Source organism: Rana temporaria, chromosome 5, assembly GCF_905171775.1.
Source record: "Rana temporaria chromosome 5, aRanTem1.1, whole genome shotgun sequence".
Taxonomy (NCBI): domain Eukaryota; kingdom Metazoa; phylum Chordata; class Amphibia; order Anura; family Ranidae; genus Rana; species Rana temporaria.
Window position 1 is genome coordinate 94,987,808 of NC_053493.1, and position 24,652 is coordinate 95,012,459.

General features: G+C 43.8%; 1 protein-coding gene across 1 annotated transcript in view; it reads right to left on the reverse strand.

Annotated features, from left to right (window-relative positions):
• Positions 1 to 22,799, reverse strand: part of C5H7orf31 (chromosome 5 C7orf31 homolog) — a 63,814-nt gene extending 41,015 nt beyond the window's left edge. The window contains exon 1 of the mRNA XM_040352887.1: positions 22,558 to 22,799. Coding sequence (XP_040208821.1) covers positions 22,558 to 22,691 — 134 coding nt within the window. The 5' untranslated portion in view covers positions 22,692 to 22,799. The remainder of the gene's footprint in view (positions 1 to 22,557) is intronic.
• Positions 22,800 to 24,652: the final 1,853 nt, after the last annotated feature.

Below are 24,652 nucleotides of genomic sequence, written 5' to 3' on the forward strand. Positions count from 1 at the left end.
TAACATGGCTGATCTTTAGATCAGCCATGTTAAAGTATGGCCGTCGTTCCCGCGTCGAATTTCGATTTTTTTTTTCATAAGACGTCCGGGAATACGAAACGCCGTAACGCACATCGCATTTAAAAAAAAACTTTGGGGCGCCGTTATTTCGCGCAAAGCACGTCGGGAAATTTAAACACGGAGCATGCGCAGAACGTTCGGCGCGGGAACGCGCCTAATTTAAATGGTGCCCGCCCCATTTGAATTAGGCGGGCTTGCGCCGAGCGCATTTACGTTACACCGCCGCAAGTTTACAGGTAAGAGCTTTGTGAATCAGGCACTTATGCTGTAAACCTGCGGCGGTGTAACGTAAATGGGATACGTTACGCCGCCGCGGAGTAACGTAAATCTCTGTGGGCCATATTCTGGTAGAAAGTAGGCGGGCGGCGCGTAAGCCATTTACACTCCGCCGCCCCAACCTACAGGAGCAAGTGCTGTATTTCCCAAACACTTGCTCCGTAGTTTGGGGCGGCGTAGTGTAATTGGCCCGGCGTATCCCCGCGTATATCCAAGGGGGCGGCTTGTATTTAAATTAAGCGCTCCCCCGATTCGAACGAACTGCGCATGCGCCGGGCTTAAAATAGCCCAGTGTGCATGCTCCAGTTCTCGGTGTAAAACGTCAATGACGCCGACGTGTGCGTCATTGACGTAAAGTCGTATTCGCGGACGACTTAGTAAAACGACGTACCCGACGGGAAAACACGACGAGGACCCGACGCCATACTTAACATGGCCTACGTGGGACTGGCGTAAGGTTACCCCTCATATAGCAGGGGTATACGCCTACGCAAACGACGTTAGCGACGGTTACGTGATGCGATTTCGTTCGTGAATCGATGTATCAGGCTCATTTGCATAAACAAATGAGACCTGAACGTAAACGCCACCTAGCGGCCGGCGGAGTAATTACATTTAAGATCCGACAGTGTAAGTGACTTACACATGTCGGATCTTAAGCGTATCTATGCGAAAATGATTCTAAGAATCACTCGCATAGATACGCGGCCCAAAAAAGAGAGATACGATGGAGTATCCTGAGATACTCCATCGTAACTATACTCAGAATATGCCCCTCTGAATCTGGCCCTCTGTCCCTATAATCTATCCAATAATTTTTTTTTACAATTTTAGGTAGAAATCTTTAATAAAGTTGTTTAGAGGACCCTTTTCCGCTGGAGCGGGGCACGAGGCAGGGCTGCCCCCTCTCTCCGGGGCTCTTTGCACTGGCCATAGAACCCCTGGCGGCCCTCATTAGGGCAGATGAGGGCATACGGGGAATACGGGTTGGTCCTCTCCATGAAAAAATCTCCCTATATGCGGATGACGCCCTGTTATACTTGGCTGATTCGGCTGACTCCCTAGGTAAAGCCTTGGCCCAGTTTGACCGCTTTGCCGGCTTCTCCGGAGTCCGTATAAACTGGGACAAGTCGGAGCTTTTCTCCCTCCACCCCTCCCCTATCGACTCTAACGCCCGGTCGCAGCTTAAGTGGGTTCAGGAAATCAAGTACCTGGGGATAAAGATCACGGTGGAGTTGGGGGACTTTGTGACGCGTAACCTTCAGCCCCTGATGAAACAGGTCACTGCCAATTTCGCGGCGTGGCGCTCACTCCCGCTAACACCGGTGGGCAGAATTAACCTCCTTAAGATGGTGCTTCTGCCCAAATTTTTGTATTACTTCAGGAACACCCCGGTCCATCTTTGCAGAGCCTTCTTCAAAAAACTTGAGAGTCAGGTGGGGACATTTGTCTGGGCGGGTAGAGCTCCTAGGATAGCTAAAAAAACTCTGTATTTGCCCCTTTCGGGTGGTGGCTTATCGCTCCCGAACTTCCAACTGTACTATTGGGCGGCTGTCCTGGTCACCGTCCGGTGGTGGTTTGCCCAACCCAAACAGAATCCGGCGGTGACGTTGGAGGCCGCCATTTTGGGCTCATATGCCGCCCTGAGCAACCTTGCATTCAGGGGTTGTCGTGCGGCCCTCTCGGTAACGGTCCCGATGAAAACAACGCTTAGAGCCTGGAGGGACGCTAGGGTGATCTACGCGAGGCCCTCGCATATCTCCCCGCATCTACCTCTCTGGGGCAACCCCCTGTTACCCCACCTGTACTCCCTTCCTGACCCTTCGGTTTGGGCCAGCAAGGGGATCACTACTCTGAAACATATCGTATCCAACGGCGCGCTTATGACCTTTAGGGAATTGAGGGACAAATATTCTATCCCTGCACATTGGACATTCAGATACTGCCAACTTAGACATGCGTACGCTGCCCAATTTCCGGACTCGCTGACGCTCCAATCTGACTCGATCGAGAGGCTCTTGACCTCGCGGACCATGGGGCGACCCCTCTCCACCCTTTACCTCTACTTGACAGTTGCATATGACTCCGGGTCGACTCGCTCTTTCGAAAGGTGGAAGGCTGATATACCTGACCTGGATGATGAAAAGTGGGAGGAATGTGTTTCCACGTTCATCCCGTCACTTATAGCAGCTAGGGACAGGTTCATACAAATTAAGTTCCTTCATCAGGCTTACTACACTCCCCAGAGGTTGGCCCGCATCTACCCCCAGAGGGACCCCCTTTGTCCGCGATGCAGGGTTCAGGAGGGCTCATTTTGGCACATGGTGTGGGCATGCCCCGAGATTCAGATTTACTGGGGCCGGGTGGCTGGGATCCTGGGTTCGGTGTCTCAGCTGCAGGTCCCGATTGACCCCTTGGTTCTCCTTTTGAGCCATCTGGAGGAGACGCAGGGTGACAGGTACTCTAAACTGTTTCTCACCTTCTCCCTCTTCTATGCCAGGAGGGAAATCCTTCTTAAATGGAAGGCAGCTGACCCACCTACGGTGGAGTCTTGGACCCAGTCTATCAACAACGTTCTACCACTTTACAGGATCACTTATGAAAGTAGACAGTGCCCAGCAAAGTTTGACAAGGTGTGGTCTGGATGGATTGACGCCAGGGGTTAATGTTGGGTTTTGGTCTGAATAATATGCTGTACCTGAATACTTGGTGATGTGTTATGTGATCAGTGACGTGTGACTTCCACTCGCTCTGCTTTGCACTCTCCCCCCCTGCCCCTTCCCCCCCCTCCCCTCCGAGGGGAGCCTGTTTTTTATCCTACTCCCACTTCTTTTCCCTCAGGTGACCCTTGGGGGGGCGGGGGCCGAGTATGAATCCTGGTATGGATATTTGTCTTCTCCCTTGGGGTTCGGGGGAGGGTTGGCTGGGTGTGGGATATGATGTTTCTCCCCCTGATATGGTATTGCACTTAGTAATTTTATCTTGCTCTAAGTTCCTGAGGCGATTCTGTAACTTTTCTTTTGTATCTTACTGTACCTATATTTATCTGTGACAATGTAAACCTGCTTTGTTTTCTCAATAAAACATCTCTGTTAAAAAAAAAGTTGTTTAGATATGATAACCAACTTTAACAATCTAAGTAACTGCAGACTGAAAACAAATATGTCGTGCATAAAAGAGAACATGTTGTCATTAGCAAACAAACTGATAAAATAAAGTTATTTGTTTAGATATGATAACCAACTTTTACAACCTAGGCAATTGCAGACTGCAAATATGTTGTCCATAAAAGAGAACATGTTGGCACTAGTGAACAAACTAATGAGATAAAGTTTTATGATTGTACCTGTGTATAGGATAAGGTTGACCAATGGTAAAAAGATAAAACATGTATTTATTTATAAAGTATATTATGTCTGTTCCATTCATTTAATTCATATTTAATAGACTTGGCCAGTTAAGAGATTATGAATTCCATAGCTACAGGACTCCAGTGGCAACCTGTGAAGCTCTGGCGAACTCCATGCCCAAGAGGGTAAAGGCATGGCTGGGAAATAATGGTGGCCACACAAGCTATTGACACTTTGGGCCCAATTTGGACATTTTCACTTAGGGGTGTGCTGACTTTTGTTGCCAGCAGTTTAGACATTAATGGCTGTGTGTAGAGTTATTTTGAGGGAACAGAAAATTTCCACTGTTATACAAGCTGTACGCTCACTATTTTACATTGTAGCAAAGTGTAATTTCTTCAGTGTTGTCACATGAAACTATATAATAAAAAATTATTTGTGAGATACTGTACTTCCAGGAATTGCTAATGACATAGCAACCGACATGCAAACATATCTCAACTGCATCATACTTACAGTGCAAGGTTCCAGCAAACCATAAAGGAATGTACCAGGACTATACAGTATATGACAATGACAAACATTTATGAGAGGCTGTGTCAGTTTTTATCCTTAACCACTTAAGGACCCCTTCACGCCGATATACGTCGGCAGAATGGCACGGCTGGGCACATCAACGTATATGTACGTTGTCCTTTAAGCCCAGCTCCGTGACCGCGGGACTCGCAGACCCGATCGCCGCTTATGTCCCGCGATCGGTCCCCGGAGCTGAAGAACGGGTCGAGGCGTGTGTAAACTGTGGCGGCGTCATCGATCGTGTGATCCCTTTTATAGGGGGACACAATCAATGACGTCACACCTACAGCCACACCCCCCTACAGTTGTAAACACACTTGAGGTCACACATAACCCCATCAGCGCCCCCTGCAATTGTCATTTTCACAATAAACAATGCATTTTAAATGCATTTTTTGCTGTGAAAATGACAATGGTCCCAAAAATGTGTCAAAATTGTCCGAAGTGTCCGCCATAATGTCGTAGTCATGAAAAAAATTGCTGATCGCCTCCATTAGTAGTAAAAAAAATGTTTTTTATAAAAATGCAATAAAACTATCCCCTATTTTGTAAACGCTATTAATTCTGCGCAAACCAACCGTTAAACTCTTATTGCGATTTTTTTTACCAAAAATAGGTAGAAGAATACGTATCGGCCTAAACTGAGGAATTTTTTTTTATATATTTTTGGGGGATATTTATTATAGCAAAAAGTAAAAAATATTGCATTTTTTTCAAAATTGTTGCTCTATTTTTGTTTATAGGGCAAAAAATAAAAACCGCAGAGGTGATCAAATACCACCAAAAGAAAGCTCTATTTGTGGGAAAAAAAGGACGCCAATTTTGTTTAGGAGCCACGTCGCACGACCGCGCAATTGTCAGTTAAAGCGACGCAGTGCTGAATCGCAAAAAGGGGCAAGGTCCTTTAGCTGCATTTTGGTCCGGGTCTTAAGTGGTTAAGAATAAAACTGTAAACTTTTAAAAATAAAAGTACCACCTAAGAGCAGGCCATACAAAATGTTTGTATTAACTTTATTAGAAAGAACAGCCCCTTCTGGGTACCTTTTTAATTTGGTTTCACTTTTTTTTGTGTGGTCTTGCCTTGCCTTGACTTCATGGTTCAGTTCCATCAACTGCCGGTCTCCTGTCCAATGAGAAGTGCCATTACTGGTCACCGTGGCAGCCTTGTTGGACAGTAAAGTGGATTTTTTTTAGGGTTTATGCATGAAGCCAGGAAATGTTAAAGTCCAGTAAGCAGGTGAAACCAAATTAGAAAAGTTCACAGATGAAGCTCTTCTGGCAAAATGCTGTAGGCATCTGAAATTGTATGCTTAAAATGGAGTACATGATCACTATAAATCAGAAACATCACCAACATACAACATGACATTAAGCAAATGCAACTTAAAAAAGCAAATATATTGTCAAATAAAAAATAAAAAAAAGGAAATACAACTAAAAAAAAAAAAATACAGCCACATACTTTCTAATACATTCATATTTTTCTCATTTGCATGAAGCAGTATAAAGATCTTATAATTCATGCAGATATAAATATTTATGCGTAAAAGTATTCATGAAAATGTGACTAGTTCCTTTTCTGGATTCCACGAATAGCCAGTTGGCTAATTTTGTTTCCTCTGCAATAATATACAAATTTTGTTTAGCCCCATAAACATTAGTCCACTGCGTTTTCATCTCTGGATGAACTCAGGCAGCCAAAATCACGAACTGGCTTCTTGTCACTTGGGTTTCCTCCTGAGATATACAGTATACAGATTTTTCAGATGGACCCCCGCTAGAGGAATAGGATTCGTTCTCTAGTTAAAGGGTCACTAAAGGAAAAAAAAAATTGCCTAAAATTAAAGGAACACTGAGCCCAGGTTCACACTGGGTACGATTTGAGATGTGATTTCACATGTCAAATCGCATCTCAAATCGGCGGCATTTGCCGGCAATGGCACTGTCCTAATTGGTGCGACGCCGCATCTGCGGCGCTGCACCGATTTCAAAAAGTAGTTCCTGTACTACTTTTTGTGATTTCGGGCCGCGATTTACATTGAACACTGCACAGATGTCTCTTAAATCGTGGCCGAAATCGCGGCAAAATCGCAGCCGCAAAATCGCGGTAAAATCGCGATTTTACCGCGATTTTGAATTCGCAGCAGTGTGAACCTAGCCTAAAGGTTCATTTTTTATTATATCAATTGATTGCTGTAAGCTAGAGCATTCAAATATCACTTACCTAGTTTTTCCTTTTGACCTCCAAAATACAGTAATCCAGGTTTGAAAATGCCATTTCTTGTCACTCCTCTTCTTGCTTTCCACCAGCATCTGAGCTGTTTTGCATGGTGGAAAGCAGAATGTGCTCACCCCCTCCCTATGACTACAGCCCTGCGTGAAAATGCTCTCTTATCCCTCACAGGCATGGAGGCTAAGCTCAATGGGAACTGTAGTTCCCATTAGGCCGTGATGTAGCAAGAATGAATGCACACCGCAAACCAGGAAGTCAGTGAGAATAATGATTCAGGAATGATGGAGTTGAATAAAACAGCTCGATTTCAACAGGTATCAAACTAGTTATAATGCAAAACATTACTTTTTACTTTAAGAGCTACTGTCAAACTTTAATTTAAGAGGAAAATATTTTTGTCTTTACAACCCCTTTAAGGTCTGCAAGGTAGACAGACAGAATAGTGTAATGATTCTGTTAAAAAACGAGTAAATACCTATTAAATTCCTTCATCTATATCACCTCCGGCATTCTAGTTTCTGTTCTCTCATTCACCTCCTGGCTTGCATCGCTCGTTCATGTAAGAACTACATTTCCCAGTATGAATTGCGGCACGCCCAGTAATTCACACCTCCTTGAAGTCTCTAACACGTACAGTAGAGAGTGTCCTGCCACACAGATGTAGTTCCCAGGAGGGGGTGAGCACGTTACTGACCACCGCAGTAAAGCCTCCCATCGCGGTGGTCAGTAAAATCAGACAAGCAGGAAGTGAACAGAACGGAGAAGAAATAGAGCAACTTCTGAGCAAAAACGAACAATGAGGAAGTGAAAAGAGGAATGTCTGCAGGTAAAGGATGCTTATTATGAACATTTTTTTTTCCTTTACAACCCCTTTAAGAACTCCAAGGGGACGTACTCAAGTAGAAGCAAATTACCAAAAGTTGGGCTGGAAATTTTCTTTGGAAGTAATCAAGTACCCTAAAGAGTAAATATAAGTGTTGGACCAGTTTCTGTTTCTCCTCTGATCAGTTCAGTCACTATTAAAAATTGAGAAAAGTAAAAGTGAATGAAATTTACTGCATTAAGAAGGCGAAACATTGTATCTCTACCTCTATGTGTTTTTTCAATAAAGAGTGCAAGGAGCAGAGAGCAGTACGCTTTCCTCTGTTTTATTGAATAAACCCCAATTGCTGCTAATGGTATGAGACCATCATTTGGATACTCTGGGAGATAAGTGACAAGGCCGAAACGGCTCAAATAACAAACCCATAATACATAATACAGTGACAGCACCAAAACCCAAATTGCGAAACCACATCCAACTAGGTTATACACCGTCTCCCTCGGGTGAAGGTAGGGTTGCGCTATTTGCCATACTTTGAGACCAAAATGCATAAGAAACTAAAAAATGAAAAAAAAAAAAAAAAAAAAACTTGGAGCAACAACGGTCACTCCAGAACTTCCCCCAACACCCGCACCCCCACCCAAACCATTGGGTGCTTCTTCCCCAAAACTGTTCGTGGCTACTGCCCCTGGGGCACGTAAACTGTGGAGCACCAGAGCAGAACAGTCCATGCCCAGAGAGTCCAAGACAGTACATGTATATCTGGATAAACGTTCCCTGCAGATATAAAAGGTCTCCCAGAGTAGTCTGGGGGTACTAGACTTAAACATGAACCAGTTAAAAACCCAAAATATGAATTTACTTCCCCCTCTGGTAGCAGCAACTAGCTGTGCAAAAGGAACAGTCCAGCACCAGTGCACATCCCAGCCCCCGATCAGTCACACATATACTCACGGTACAAAACCTGGTGAAGGATCAGAGTTGATATATCTTAAGGCACTTGGTCAGGGGATGCCGTGGGGGAGAGAAGGTGCACAGTCTCTACATCCGATAGGTGAAGTAGAACAGCAGAAGGACAGGAGAGGGGACCCACAGCATCAGCACGGTCATCCTCTCGGCAGCGTCTCCAGCCACCTGGACGCATCTTCAGGGGAGGTGAAAAATCTCACCGATTCACCATCTTGAACTCTCAGGCGGGCTGGGGACAGCATACTGTATTGAATTTTACAGTTGCGGAGTGCCAGCTTAACCTGGTCAAATGATCTGCGCTGCTTTTGTGTCTCAATCGAATAGTCAGGAAAGATCATGATCTTCGATCCCTCATGACGGAGCATGTCAATCTTCCTCGCCTCTCTCAGAACCACTTTCCGGTCCCTGAAATTCAGGAGTTTCAGAATAAAAGTTTGTGGAGGAGCCCCGGGGCGCGGGCATCGTGTGTGCCCTCTCCACAATGAAGAAATCCAAAAAACGGGCATCAGGGAGGAGAGTGCGCAGCAAGTGTTCAGTGAAGGTGGTGGGGTCTTTTCCTTCCATTCCCCCTGGGAGTCCCACTATCCGGAGGTTGTTCCTCCAATTCCTGTTCTCAGGATCCTCCGCACGTGCCTCCAGGGACTTCATCTTGGTCTGCAGCGTGCGGAGGGAGACTGGATGAGTTTGCAGCGTGTCCTCCGCCTCCCCCACCCTCCGCTCAATCTCAGTCTCAGTGAGCCGGGAGCGGAACACATCCATATCCCTGCGCATCAGGTTGATGTCCAGCTGTACACCCTCGATTTTACCCATCAGAGTGGTCTGGCAGGTGGTAATGGCCTGCATCAGAGCAGTAAAGTTTTTTTGCTCCTGCAGCCCTGGGTCAGGGTCCTCTGTCTGCGACGCCATATTGGCAGCTGTGGTGGGAGAAGGCGGCGCTGCAAGAGATGGGGGTTTCATTTTAGGCGGGTTTGGAGGCTTGCGGGGCGTCGCAGAGTATTTCCCTCTAGCCATACCCGTCCGGAGAGGGGGGTCCCGGTCCACTTGAGATGTTTTTGCTGACCGCCAACTGCAGGGAGACGGATAAAATCCGGGCTGAGGATCAGAGCTCTCTCACAGCATGACCGCTCCGCTGGCCATCTTGGACACGCCCCCCAATATATCATGCTTTAGCAGCAACTATTGACGTACTTGTGCATTTTATTATCTTCTCTTATTAGCTTTCCTGTATGACTGAAAGACCAAATTGTACATCGGCTTCCAAGCAGGGACTGAAGAAAATCCATGTTTACTTATTCAACATATTTCCAGTATCTATATAGCACTGACACATTACTCAGTGCTTTACATTGTACATAAAATTATTCATATAAGCATTTTTCCCCTTAACAAGCACACAATTGAATGTTACCACCACATTCCAATTACCATACCTAGTAACTTTACCAGGCCTGAGAATGAAAGAAGGATAAGGTGCAAACTAGTGCGCTGTTTGTTGGTTGAGGCATGCTGTGAAATAATGTCAATGGTTGTGGCAAAGTTCAGCAAATTGAAGAGTTTCATATTGTTGCAAAATATGGGGCTAACACTGAGGAAATAAGAAATGTTCTGGCATCAATGGGAGTGGGTTGCTGTGGCACTGTCAGTGAGAAAAAAATTGGGATGAAGAAAGGGAGATATGGGGCTAAAGACTCCAATGTGGCTCTAGGGGAAGACAGAGGGCTGAAGGTCTCTGAGGCTAAGGGGCTTTTATATTTTCCTGGAAACAAGGAGCTCAATTATTTGTAGCGTGATCCCACAACAACGCACAGTTGTCACCTGAAGTGTGACACAACACCCATTATCAAAGATCACCAGAATGAAAGAAAATGCATAGAATGAATAAGAGAGTGAGACCTGCTAGATGTAAGAAGTGTCAGCATAAAAGTAACTGGGAACCCAATAACTTAGTAAGCATCCAGTGCAGGAGAACTGAGCCAGGCTGGTAATGTAAGTGAAAAGATTTGGCAAGTTTCCAGATATGCCAATTGCCCTTCCAGTGGGAGGAAAGTGAGGCATTTAGAGAACACCAGAAGAACATAGGGCCAGATTCACGTAGATGAGCGGCGGCGTAACGTATCGTAGATACGTTACACCGCCGCAATTTTTCATCGCAAGTGCCTGATTCACCAAGCACTTGCGATGAAAACCTACACCGGCGGCCTCCGGCGCAAGGCGGGCCAATTTAAATGGACGTGTGCCATTTAAATTAGGCGCGCTCCCGCACCATACCTACCGCGCATGCTCCGTTTCCGAACTCCCGCCGTGCTTTGAGCGAAGTGACTTAATTTTTTCGAACGGCGACGCGCGTAGCGTAAATCCGTATTCCCGGACGGCTTACGCAAACGACGTTATTTTTTTAATTTCGACGCGGGAACGACGGCCATACTTTATACAGCAATACGATTGCTGTGTAAAGTTAAGGCACCAAAAAAAAACGACTAACTTTGCGACCGGAAACTAGACTAGCGGCGACGTAGCGAACGCGAAAAACCGTCGGGAATGGCCGTAACTTCTAATTTGCATACCCAACGCTGGTTTACGACGCAAACTCCCCCCAGCGGTGGCCGCGGTATTGCATCTTAAGATCCGACAGTGTAAAACAATTACATTTGTCGGATCTTATGGCTATCTATGCGTAACTGATTCTATGAATCAGTCGCATAGATAGAAACAGGGATACGACGGCGTATCAGGAGAAATGCCGTCGTATCCCTTTTGTGAATCTGGCCCTTTGACTCTATAAAGATACCATATTCTGTAAATCTTTTCAGAGGGCATTATATAATGGGGAATGTGATGATCTCTGGTTGCCATGTAATAATTTTGGTTAACCCTCTACAATTAAACACAAAAACCTGAGATCTTCAGACTTTTCCACAAACAGTAAAGACATTTTAACCAAACTTGGTGTGTCGATATATTTTGTTTGGAGGACTGTCAGCGGAGAAGGGGTTGGGAACTGTGACTGCAGCCAAGGTAGAACGTGAATATGTGGATGTGGAGCAGTATTGTTTTGTGATTGAAAATTTAAATAATAAATATATTGCGCTAAACCATAAACAAAGTTTTAGGCAGCCAACACAACAAAGGATAATTGTGAAAATAAGTGAAAAATAAAGTGTGGCGCCAATAGAGGAACCACCTATATAGCGGATCTACTGTGACAAGAATAGTCTCAAACCTTGGGTAGCAATGCTCTTCCAAGGTTGGACCTTCCAGGCTGTGGGTGGGTACAGTGGCTGTAGGGTAATAACCTGTATGTGCTATAGATAAGCGCAGTGGCCAGCATACGTCCACAGCAACTATAAGCAATAGCAACCAGTGAAAATCAATATAAGTGATAGAGTGAATCAACACCATAAACCAAATACGTGATTAAATAAATCAGGTGCCCTAGAAAGGGACAGCTGAAGCAATCCAAAACTGGCACTATATATAGTGTATAAATGTAAAAAAAATTAATAAAACACTTTTAAAAATCTATTTCAAAAATCACTTTCAAAAATCACACTGGTGACAGGAAAATCCAGAAATTTAAAAACACAAGTAAGAATTGCAACACACAGCAACTCTCCACCCTGATGGATGGACAGGAGTAATCCAATGGTGTGCAGTGGAAAGAGTGGTAGGACCAGCATACCCGACCGGTTTCGTCTGATAGAGACTTCAACAGGGGTGTACTGTGATTGGCTGATATTCTTTTTATTTATTTTTTAAATACTTTTTATTGAGTTTACATGAGAGAAAGAGGGTTACGTACTAAAAAGCCTCTGGGCATCCCCCGGCTTAAATACCTTACATTGTAGTAGTCCTATAAGTTCTAATATATTCTATTGAAACAACTACAAACGTAAACTACTTATGTCGTCAAATTGGAGGAACGCGGGGAAGGATAATGGATTGTATACTTCAGATGACCACTTCAGGGAGAGATGCTGAGGTTGAGGATAACACATCTAGGTGTACCTTTAGATAACAGTAATATTAGGTCTTCACCACTACAAGACATTTAGTTAAAGTAAACAAACAAAGGGATCCAAATCCTATTGTGTTGCGTTCGTGATGTCTGATTCTAACCACACGTGCCAAATTTGATCAAACTTAGCTGGGCAGCACCTAGCAAGATAAACCGCTTTGTATAATGGCAACACTGCGTTGAGCAACGATTTCCATGAATTCAATGTGGGTACCTCTGGCTGTTTCCATTTTATGAGTAAAGCCTTCCTAGCATAAAATAATAGGAGTCCTATTAGAGTTCTGGTTGCTCAACGGCAGGCCAGGGAGCCCACCAGACCCAGCAAGCAGATCGACACATTCAGGGGAACATGGATCATGATCAAGGTTTCAATGAAGTTTGTGACCTCCATCCAAAAGGCCTGGATCCTGGGACAGGACCATAACATATGGTTGAAGTCAGCATCTACTTTACTACATTTACAACAGTTGGAGGAGTAATTTGGGTAGATTAGATTTTGACTAATCTTTGGGGTGACAAAGAAACCCTGTGAATCAGTTTAAATTGTATCAACCGATCTCTGACGGAGATAAGTTGTAAAAAAGGATACTCCTAGGTGTCTTCCCATTCTGATTGGCTGATATTCAGCGTCTGACCAGCAATGTTGTCCTAGAAGTGATGTGGGCAACTATGCACAAAGCCTATTATGAATTACCAGTTTATAGGCATTGAATTAATATACAGGTGTCCCTGAAATATGTGAAAACGCTGAAAACTATGATATATAAACTGAGTATATATGTGTCTGTGATATGTTAGTCATTTTAGGCCATTCAATGCAAACATTGTTTAATAAAGTTGCAGAACAATGCTGTGTAGATTCAGAAATATAAACATAACAAGCTCAATAAAAGATTTTAGGTCAATGAAAAACCAATGAAAACTGTCCTGTCTTTGATGTGCAGGAGCAATCCCCATGGAAATATATATATATAGATATTTATATTTTTTTTAGAGTTGCCATATTTCCTTTGGGAAAAAGATGCTAACATTAGAAATTCAAATGTAATTTACAAACAGGACAGAGCAAGGCTTTATTTTCCTTTAGAAATATATGATCTTAGAGTCTGCTACATAATTACAAATCTCAGCCATAAATCAACAACGATCTCTTCCATATCATTTAATCATCTTTGCCCAGGCTGGACCCTTCATTAGAGACCTAGGGTTCACTGTGAGGTAACACATGATGCAATAATTCAGCCTGGGTCTAATGACAGTTTTGCGGCATTCATTTGACTCAGTTACTAAGGATGACTTAATATAAATGATCTAAAACGAACCAGGGTAAAGAGCGGAATACAGGTGATCCCCCCCACCCCCCCCACGCTTTCATCAGTAGACATTCCCTTCCTTGCTTCTGCTTGAAGGGACATTTTTTTGCAGGGCCTAATTGACACTGGACGTTTTTAAAAAGGCTGTTAACGTGGCTGTTGAGCCACTCTAACATCTTTATACTATCCGCACTGTCTCCTAATCCTGTGTGTGTGTGATTTATAAAAAAAATGCTGTATATACCTAATTTCAGAGCGCCGCTCTGTGCTCATGTGACTGACCGGCTCGCTCCTTTCCCCGTCTGACAGCTGCAGCGGGCGGGCCCAAGATTCCCCCGCTGATGTCAGTCGGGAAGGGAGGAGGAGAGAGCCGACCTGTCAAATGAGCGCTGAGTGGCACTCTGAAATGAGGTAAATACTGAATTTTTTAAATAAATCACACACACGGGTACACAGGATTAGGAGACTGCGCTAATAGTATAAAGCTGTAGATGTTATTCCAGCAACAGGAGTGGAGGGAGGGGCGGACACTGTCACTAGCTGACAGGCAGGGAGGGGAGGGGGGAGAGCCGAGAGGAGAGCAGACAGGAGACAGCGGATGACGGATGCATGTAATCTGACCACAGTGTCAGGGCTCAGCAGCCATGATATACGCTGGTCAGTTAACAAAGGGGAGGGCAGAACCAGGCAGGATCAGCCAGGTATTTCAGGTGATAGAAAGGGCCAAATTACACAGCACAAGCACTGTGCTGTATAACCTACTTTAAAGAGACCGGATCCATTATTTTATTTTTGGGCAACAAACGCTTTAAGCCGGGTACACACTAACAGTTCTTTTTTTCACGAAAAAAACTGACAACTCCGGTCGGAGCCACTGTACTAACAATGCAACGTTATTTCAGTGATCTTCTCTGCTGTTATATTGTGTTCTGACAGGGTGACAGCCCCCCCGCCAGAACACTCCGGTCAGCGCTCTCTGCCATTGGCTGAGAGCACTGATTGGGAGCCGGTCGGCTAATAGTTTTCCAGCATGCACGTCCGTCAGAAGCCTGCCAAATGGCCAGCTTCTGTCGTATAGGCCGTCATACACTCGGGCAAAATGTCGGATGTTTTTTTTAACTAGTTGTTATCTCCCGATATTCGGGCTTTAGGTTCGTCTAGGTTTTTTTTTCTGCCTCTATATGTCCCTGCATCTTAGCCTAAGTGTCCATGCACACATAGGCATTTACAAGATCTTAGAGGCAGGGGCGTTTAGAGACCGAAAAAGAACCCACAGCCAGCGCGTCTAGAAACAATAGCATTTTGGCAGCAAAAAAGATTGACGCGTGTAAATGCATGTAAACACGCTTTAGCGCTAGGCGTGTTTAGTGTTTGAACTTTAATTATTTTCAAGGGCCAGAGTAAATGATTATTCTGGTCAATTAAATGAACTAACATCCAAGTGCTTGATGCATCTAAATGCGTTTACAAGCATAATTGTTTTTTCTGCCAAAACACTGCTGCCAGAATGGAAGGTAACTAGAAGAGATAGAAAAATGTGCATGGGGCCTAAAAGTTAGGCTTGGAGCAAATCTAATGCCGCGTACACACCATCACTTTATGTGATGAAAAAAAAACGACACTTTCTGTGAAGTAAAAAATGACATTTTTGAAACTTAAATTTTCAAAGACGAAGTTGCCTACACACCATCGTTTTCTCACAATGATCTTGCAAAGTGAGGTTACGTTCCACCACGTTTTACCATTGAAGCTTGCTTCATAAGTAGCTTCTGGGCATGCGTGGATGAAAAAACGTCTTAGAAAACGACGTTTTTTGCTACACACGGTCAATTTCTGTGAAGTAAAAAGTGCTCTTTTAAAAAACGACACATAAAATTGAAGCATGCTTCAATTTTTTTTGGTCGTTTTTTACAAGACATAAAACGACGTTTTCCCCCACACACAGTCAATTAAAGTGACGTTTTTAAAAACGTCATTTTTTTTCATCACATAAAGTGATGGTGTGTACGCGGCATTATAGTTCGCTTCAGCTACATGGTAAAGTGAGTGCAAAGACAAAGTGAGCTCATAGGCAAATGGTTAGAACTAGTGGGTGTGGGGATACATTTTTTTGCCATAATGATCATTATTTTTCAAATGAAGATCAATTCAGCTCTCAATACTTAAATCTGCACTCTTGCTGCAGTCCTTTCACCTCTAATCTAAACTTCACATATACTTCAAATACTGGCAATTTAGAGGGTCCTTCTTTGAGTGTTGGGGACATTTGCCATTGTCTGTTTAGCAGTGGGGCTTTCTCAAGCCCCAGAAGATTTCAGTGGCATAATGATGTCACAAAGAGGGGTGTCAACAAGACCGGTTGAAGGAAGATCCAGTCTCTTGTAGAGGGCTAACACTTTTTATTGCCAGAACTAGCAAAGGGTCACATGTTGATGGATGCAGCAGAGTATGAAAATGTGTTAAAGGGACTTTTTAGAAGTGTGAATGGGGGGAGGGGATGGGGGCAACATTTGTCTGGTTTTAAAATATTAGTTCACCTTTACAAAAACCATGTGTAGCGCTATCTTCATAAGAGCCCCTGCATAGGATGGGTCCTCTGTTTTTTGTCTCAACCTTCTAAAGAACCTCAGTCCCTCTGAGACACAATTTTGCATACAAAGTTATGAACAGTAAGAAATAGGCATAAGATGACATTTGGCATCCAGATTAGCGGCTGTCTTCACACTTATGCGATTTGGATGCGGATACTAAAACAGTAGCAAGGCCACCTCAAATGCAGCAGTGAGCAATAGTTTAAAAAGTTTAATCTACAGTGCTGGAAATATACTGCTATACTACCAGAGAGCATTTTTATGGTGGCAATACTAGTCCTAGACCAACTGAGTATGCACTATCCAAAGGGGGATGGAAGTTTTGGGAATAAAGGAGACTTGCAGAATTATTAGGGGAAGGGCAATCCTTTGAGATATTCTTCTGCTATTGTTGGAGCCCTTTAAAAGCATTGGTGCACTTAACAACAGTCCCAGTTAACCCGCATGCAGTATAGGTACAATGGGCCAGATTCTCATACATTTGCCCAGGCGCAGCGTATCAGAGATACGCTACGCCGCCGTATCTTACCTGGCGCATTTTCGTATCCAGGACGATTTTGCGCCATAAGTTACGGCAGCGTAGTGTATTTCTCGGCACGTATTTCAAATTGGGTGCGAAGGGGGCGTGATTCATTTAAGCACGGCGTTTTGAAAATTCCCGCCGTGCTTTGCACGAAATAACGTCGCACCGACGTCCATTATTTGAACAGAGACGTGAGTTAAGTCCTTTACTATTCACGGACGACTTACGCAAAAAAAAAAAAATATTAAAATTCGACGCGGGAACGACGCCCATACTTTAACATGGCAAGTCTATCTATACGCCACAGAATAGCAGGTTTAACTATACGCCGGGAAAAGCCGACTAGCGACGACGTAAGAGAATGCGACGGCCGCGCGTACCTTCGTGGATCGCTGTAAAAAGCTAATTAGCATACCCGACACGAAAAACGACGCGAACTCCACCCAGCGGGCACCGAAGTATTGCACCTACGATACGAAGGCGTACGAAGGCGTACGCCTGTCGGATCGAAGCCAGAAGCCGTCGTATCTTGGTTTGAGGATTCAAACTAAAGATATGACGTGGCAAATTTGAAAGTAGGCCGGCGTATTAGTAGATACGCCGGCGTACTCTCACTGTGAATCTGGCCCAATATAAGTACTGTAAAGTCTCAGCACAGGTGCAAGGTAGATGTGGTTCAAATGCAGTAAAGGTTTGGTAGAATGTGGTATATGGTTAGTATACTGTAGGTGCAGTCTAGATCTGGAATAAGTGTGGTATAGAATGCAGTATGGATTGGGTACACTTGGTGTCCTGCTCTTAGTGGCTTAGATAAATAGCCTTCTCACCTGTCCCCAGGATGCTGGTGTGATCTCTCGCTGTAGGAGGGGCAGCAGTGGTGCAGGTGCTGTGATGTGAGTGGGTGGTTCTAAGCGGCCCCCATGTGTCCTCTCTCCCTGTCTCATGCTCGGATCTCCGTTAGTATGTTTTCAGTACAGAGAAGAGGGAGAACAGTGGTCTCAAGTCCCCCAACTGCTGGACTGGCTGCATGGGCACTGATAGGTCATCAACCACGAAGGAACGTACAGGGGGGCCAAGGGGAGTGAGCAGGGTGTACAGTGTTAGTTGACCTTTACATTTTTTTCTGTAAAGGTGAACTAACACTTTAAAATAATTATTATTACCTGACAATAATGGGTGGTATAGCTTAGTTGAGCCAAATATGTGTTAAATTTAGATCTACTTTTTTATATATAATTAGTACAGAAAATAGGATTTGGACTAAAGTTCAAGAATATCACTGGTCTCTGGTGAAGTCAGAGTTCAATGATCAGTAATAACTGCCAAATGATCAACAGTGGGACAGATTTTCATAATAAAGGTTGTTGAAAGACATGTGTAAGACAGGTATATATCACCCAATTTGTGTGGGAGATGAGACCATTTTGAGAAATAATTTGTGTAGGGGTTGACCCCAGAATGCAACATATAGGAAACAGAAGATTTGATTTTTATAAGCAAGTAAAGGTTATGGTGGCAGTAAGTACAAATAAATCTATTTAAAATGATTGTAAAGGTTCTTTTTTTTTAATAACAAACATGTCATACTTACCTGCTCTGTGCAATGGTTTTGCACAGAGCAGCCCTGATCCTCCTCTTCTCAAGGACCATCCTTCCTGCCTAGTGGCAAGCTGCTTGCTATGGGGGCACCCGAGCAGGCTTGCTCCCAAGCCGCTGCTCCGTGTGTCCATTCACACACGGAGCACGACTCGGCCCGCTCTCTCCTCATTGGCTCACTGGCTGTGATTGATAGTAGCGGGAGCCAATGGCTACCACTGCTGTCTCAGCCAATAAGCAGGGAGAGATCCAGGAGAGCCAAGGCTCTTGTGCACATTGATGGATCAAGATGGGGCTCAAGTTCATTTTATGGGGGCTGGGGGTGCTGCTGCATGCACAAGGTTTTTTACCTTAATACATAGAATGAATGAAAGTAAAAAAATAAATAAAATTGTGCTTTTGCAACCCCTTTAACGCTGTAGCCAGGATATGATCATCTGGTGTCAGAAAGATCTTCTACTGATTCCAACTGTTCACTGCACACGATGATGCCACCTGTCTCAGTTTGGAGGGATCCCTCATTGAACTCAGGGGGTGACAGGATGGAGCAGTGTCACTAAAATCTTTATTGGCTTCAGAATGAATGAACTTCAGTTTGGTTTTATTAGAATTGTGTTACTGCAGTACTAAAATGGGAGAGTTTTGAAGAGAATAAAAGAATAAAGTCATAGGTAAGAACTAAGATGCTAAAGACATACCTATCATGTTCATATATAAAAGAGAAATAATGAATTAGATTTTATTACAACAGATCTAGCAGTGACTTTGGTGTTATGTAAATATGAAATATATACTGTATTTCCTTCTTTTGCTTGTTAGAACTCTGATCTAATACAAAAACAATCTATTTTAGAAAAGCATATTTTAAGAAGTAGGTTGTCAGGCAGGGTCAAGGCTTAGAACCTGAGCCAGACGCTTGTGAAGAAATGGTTGTGTGGTTAGCGCTTCTCATATCTACTGTTGAACCTTTTTACAATAGTATCAAATCACAGGTTTGTTGGGTGACAACTGAGCCTGCTGGGTTTACTTATAAATCATTCACAGTGACATTCAAGTGTATTGCACTAAACTGCAAACTAATCTCTTGCTTTAAAGAGTGTATTTCAAAACTCTCATGTTCAAAGGCAGTTTAATCTCTCTCCACACCTAAATCATAACAAAGCAGACATATGTGGTCATAATTGATTTAGCTATTCTATATGCTTTAATGGTGTCAACAAAAATTAAACACACTTTAATCCTTGGATTAGTTATTGCTTAGTGTGGCTTTGAACTGGAAAGACAAATGCATAACGGATACAGAACAAAACAAAAGGAATGAAAAGGCATAATGTAATGTTGCTACTTTTTTGGCAAGTACCTTTTGCACAAACATTAAAGCTGGGTCGATTACCGTCATCTAGGTGTCACGGGCAGTAGCCGGGTTTACAGGAAGTATATTCTTGAACGTTTTCTGCAGGTGTTTTTTTTTCCTACAGGTGAAAGATGGAGATTTCCAATTTTGGAGGGGGGATTATCCACTATTAAATAAGTGGACTTAGCATTTTAGAATAAGGTCTTGTGTAAAGCTGAAGTTCAGGTATGAATGTTTTTGCATAGTTACATTGGCCCAGCTTGGACCAATGTAAGTACATGTCTCATACCTGAGCTATCCCCATAAAAGCTGAAAATAGCAGCAGTCTTCTGGGTCCAGTGTGCTTCTACATTGTAACCATATTGGGTTGTTCCTTCGGCATTGCCACCATTTACAGAATGTCTTTATTTTTTTTTGTTCAATTAGTGCAAGGCTTTCTCTGATTGGATGAGGTGTAGAGGCATGATGATGATGTCACAATCTCTTCACATTGGTAAAAAAAACACCTGCGGAGAAAGAAAAATACATGCACACTGTCTTCTTCTCTCCTACACCTAGGTGGTCCACAGCCCAGTGCCACACACTGCCCTCTTCTCTCCTGCACCCAGCTGGTCCACAGCCTGGTGCCACGCACTGCCTTCTTTTCTTCTGCACCCAGGTGGTCCACAGCCTAGTGTTGCACACTGCCTTCTTCTCTCCTACACCTAGGTGGACCACAGCCTAGTGTTGCACACTGCCTTCTTCTCTCCTACACCTAGGTGGACCACAGCCTAGTGCTGCACACTGCCCTCTTCCGTCTGTCCTCCACGCTCCCTCCAAGTCCTCGTTGCCTTCTTCTACTGTCCTCTTCACGTCTTCTGCTTTGATTGGACGCCTATTAAAGCCCACGGCTCTAATCAGGTGCTTCCAAAAAAAACCTTGGCCGCTGTAATTCAGATGCCCGGCGCCCGACAAGGGGCCGGACACCTGAATAGGGGGTGGCAGCGGCCACAATAGATAGATTCATGCAATGCATTAATCTATCTATTAGATAGAGTGGTGCAGAAGAGAGGGGGCGACGCTCCTGCACCCTCTATGGATGCACCGCCACTGTTCCAGCCCCAAGAATCTTCTGATTCTTGCCGCTGTAATTTGGTCACTGCATGTAAACGGTCGTGCGAAAGAGGACTTAAAACTGCATTTATAATATACACTCATTCCTACTTACATGCTTTACAGGTAGTAAAGCCAGGAGAAGGAAGACAGTCATGGAGTATGCACCATTAAAAATAAGTTAACAGAGGTAATTCCCCTATTCCTATGCACAAATTTACATTAAAGTGGTTGTAAGGCTGAAGGTTTTTTACCTTTATGTATTCTATGCACCAAGGTGAAAAGCCTTCTGTGTGCTGCTCAACCGACATTCCCCCAATCCTCACCTGAGCCCCCTCTCTATTCAGCGATGTGCATAGGAGCCTCGGCTGTACCGGATCTTTCTCTCCTCATTGGCTAACACCTCACACCATTGGTTCCCACTGCTGTCGATCACAGTCGTTGAGCCAATAAAAAGAGAGAGGGGGGCGGGGAGGTCTTATGGATGCACAGAGTGGGGATTGGGAGCGGGTACGCATCAGTGCCCCCATAGTAAGTGGCTTGCTATTGGGGGCACTGGTCTAGAAGGAGGAGCAAGGTGTGCAGACGGGGGACCCAAGAAGAAGAGGATCAGGGCTGCTCTGTGCAAAATCCCTGCACAGAGAAGATAAATATAACAAGTTTATTTTAAAAAAAGGTTTAAAGGGGTTGTAAAGGTTTGTGTTTTTTCACCTCAATGCATCCTATGGCTGTCACGGGCCCCCCAGCCCCCCCATTTTACTTACCTGAGCCAGTTCATCTGCTCTGCGCATCCACGGTGTCTTATTTTCCACGAAGTCTCTGCGCTGATTAGATAGATTGATAGCAGCGCAGCCATTGGCTCCCACTGCTGTCAATCAAATCCAATAATGCGGCTGCCAGGGGCGGGGCCTCGACTTTGGAAACCGACTGTATGGCACAGGAGAGCACCCGCAAGGTAACCCCCTTGGGAAAGAGCTTCCCAGAGGGGGTTAGGTATTGCGGGGAGGAGCTGCGAGAGCCGCCGTGGGACCCCAGAACAAGCAGGATCGGGGCCACTCTGTGCCAAACGAACTGCACAGTGGAGGTAAGTATGGCATGTTTATTATTTAAAAAAATAAATAAATAAACCTTTACAACCACTTTAAGTAGAGGTTGCTATGAACTCATTAAATAATATATGAGGTCTTGAGGGGCTATTACAAAAAATATGAGTAAAAGTGAATTGCTACTCAGTTTGGTCTTTATGGACAACAGTCCTTTTTTTCCCCATTTCCTTTTCTCCTACTTGTAGCCCCTTTGCCGCCATTCAAATTGGAGCGTCTTGTCATGCGATTGTCATCTGATTGTATTGCCAGCAATCACTCGGTGCGAAGCTGATTTTTGCGATGCCGCGTCGATTTGAAAATGTAGTACATGCACTAATTTTGGCCATTTCGAGTGCAACTTGAAATGACATCTGTACATTAAACTGCACAGATGTCTTCAAAGTCGCACCCGAAGTCGCATTGACATGGGGCTTTGAAATGCGATTTCAGATGAAGTCGCACGATTATAAAGCCACAAGTCAATGTGAACGGGGGCTAATACACACATCAATACAAAAAATAGAGTGAATATTGTAATATAATAACATATGGCAAATATTCCACTTTGTGAAACCAGATATTTATTTATCTCACACACAAATCCAAGATCAGAGTTTAGAAACGGTAAAACCAATATGTTTTTATAGAAATTCGGATGGGAAATAATTGATTAGAGAACATACTATATACGCACACCTTACCTTTCAGGTGACACTGTACATCGTTGAGGAGTCTGTTGGGGTGTCAGGAGTTCAGATGACTGCAGGGTTGGGGAAAGGTCCTGTGCACCCTCTGTCTGCCGGTAGTAATGGGACAGATCGTACTGCACTGCCATGCCTCATAGTTTAGCTAGTAATTGTAAGAAGACTGGTCAGGGCTGTTTCCATGCTCAGAACATCTACTGAGATACACACACTAACAGAGCAGCACATGCACCTAGGTTACAGCCAGCCACACCTCCACCGTTCTAATGTGTCACTTGCTGTACTTTCACAATTATACAGTAACAGGTAATGTCACTGCAATTACTTCCATGGGCAGCAGTGTGTACACACAAACATACATTTCAATCCATTAATAAGAAATAAGAAAATGCCTGTTCTAAAGGCATATGCTACAAAAAAGAAAAATGTGGTTTTCTTTTTTTAATTGCTGCTATTGCTTTATTAACCACTTGCTTACTGGGCACTTAAACCCCCCTTCCTGCCCAGACCAATTTTCAGCGTTCAGCGCTTTGCACTTTGAATGACAATTGCGCGGTCATGCAACACTGTACCCAAATTAAATTTTATCATTTTTTTCCCATAAATAGAGCTTTCTTTTTTTCTTTTATGAAGATATTCAAACTACAACTTTACAGGTAAAACATCTTATGTAACAATTCTGCATAATTAGCTCTTAAGTGCTTTTATTTTACCTTAAAGCAGGAGTTCACCCGAATTTTTTTTTTAACATTAGATTCATGCTCATTTTGTCAAGGGGAATCGGGTAGTTTTTTTAAAAACAAAGCAGTACTTACTGTTTTAGAGAGCAATCTTCTCCGCCGCTTCCGGGTATGGTCTTCGGGACTGGGCGTTCCTATTTGATTGACAGTCTTCCGACAGGCTTCCGACGGTCGCATCTATCGCGTCACGAGTAGCCGAAAGAAGCCGAACGTCGGTGCGGCTCTATACGGCGCCTGCGCACCGACGTTCGGCTACTTTCGGAAAATCGTGACGCGATAGATGCGACCGTCGGAAGCCTGTCGGAAGACTGTCAATCAAATAGGAACGCCCAGTCCTGCAGCCCATACCCGGAAGCGGCGGAGAAGATCGCTCTCTAAAACGGTAAGTACTGCTTCGTTTAAAAAAAAATACCCGATTCCCCTTGACAAAATGAGCATGAATCTAATGTTAAAAATTTATATTTCCGGGTGAACCTCCACTTTAATCACTTTTTACCAAACCAAAACTCAAATTTTTAACTGCTCCTGTCCGAAATTCCTCCTTTATCACCTTCAAAGCTCTATTTTGTTTTGGACTATTCTTAAACTCTATCTTTGTCCTTACTATCCACCTGAGACCCAACCTAATTATCCCCGTCCCTGATGGGGATAAAAAAAACCCGACTATGCAGGTTTTAATCCTAGAACAGTAAAGAGATAAGAAAAGCCAAAGAAAGAAAAAATAAATAAAAATTAAGATTTATATTAATTCCCGTTGCTCCCCTTTCTCCCCCCCAACCCCCCCTCTCTCCCTGTACGCAACATAAGGATCCCAAATCAGCCGGTATTTATCCTCCTGTTCCTTCATACTCATACTGAGATTTTCCAGTTGTTGGAATTCTGTTATTCTTGCCATCCATTGAGCTCTAGTTGGACGAGCACTGCTTTTCCAAAGAGCTGGGATACATAATTTTGCTGTTGTGAGCAAATGTTTTAATAATGAATTTTTATTCTTTTTTATCGAAATAGGGATATCCAACAAGAGGAAGGCTGCAGGATTTTCTCCAAGGGACACACCTATTATTTCTTCCACTGTTTCACTTTTTTCCAGAAATCTTTTATTTCCGGGCATTCCCAGAAAATGTGTATCATAGTACCAACATTTCCTTGACATCTCCAACAAAGGTTGGACACCTGTGGGTATATTCGATTCAATACTTCTGGGGTTCTATACCACTTACTCAAGATCTTATAGCTACAGTACCTTCTTGATATCTGGTTGCTATTATGTGTAAACCTAAAGATTTTGTTTTTTTTGTAGTTCGGAGAGAGTAACCCCTAACTTCCTCTTCGCTTGGAGATTGATCTAAGAA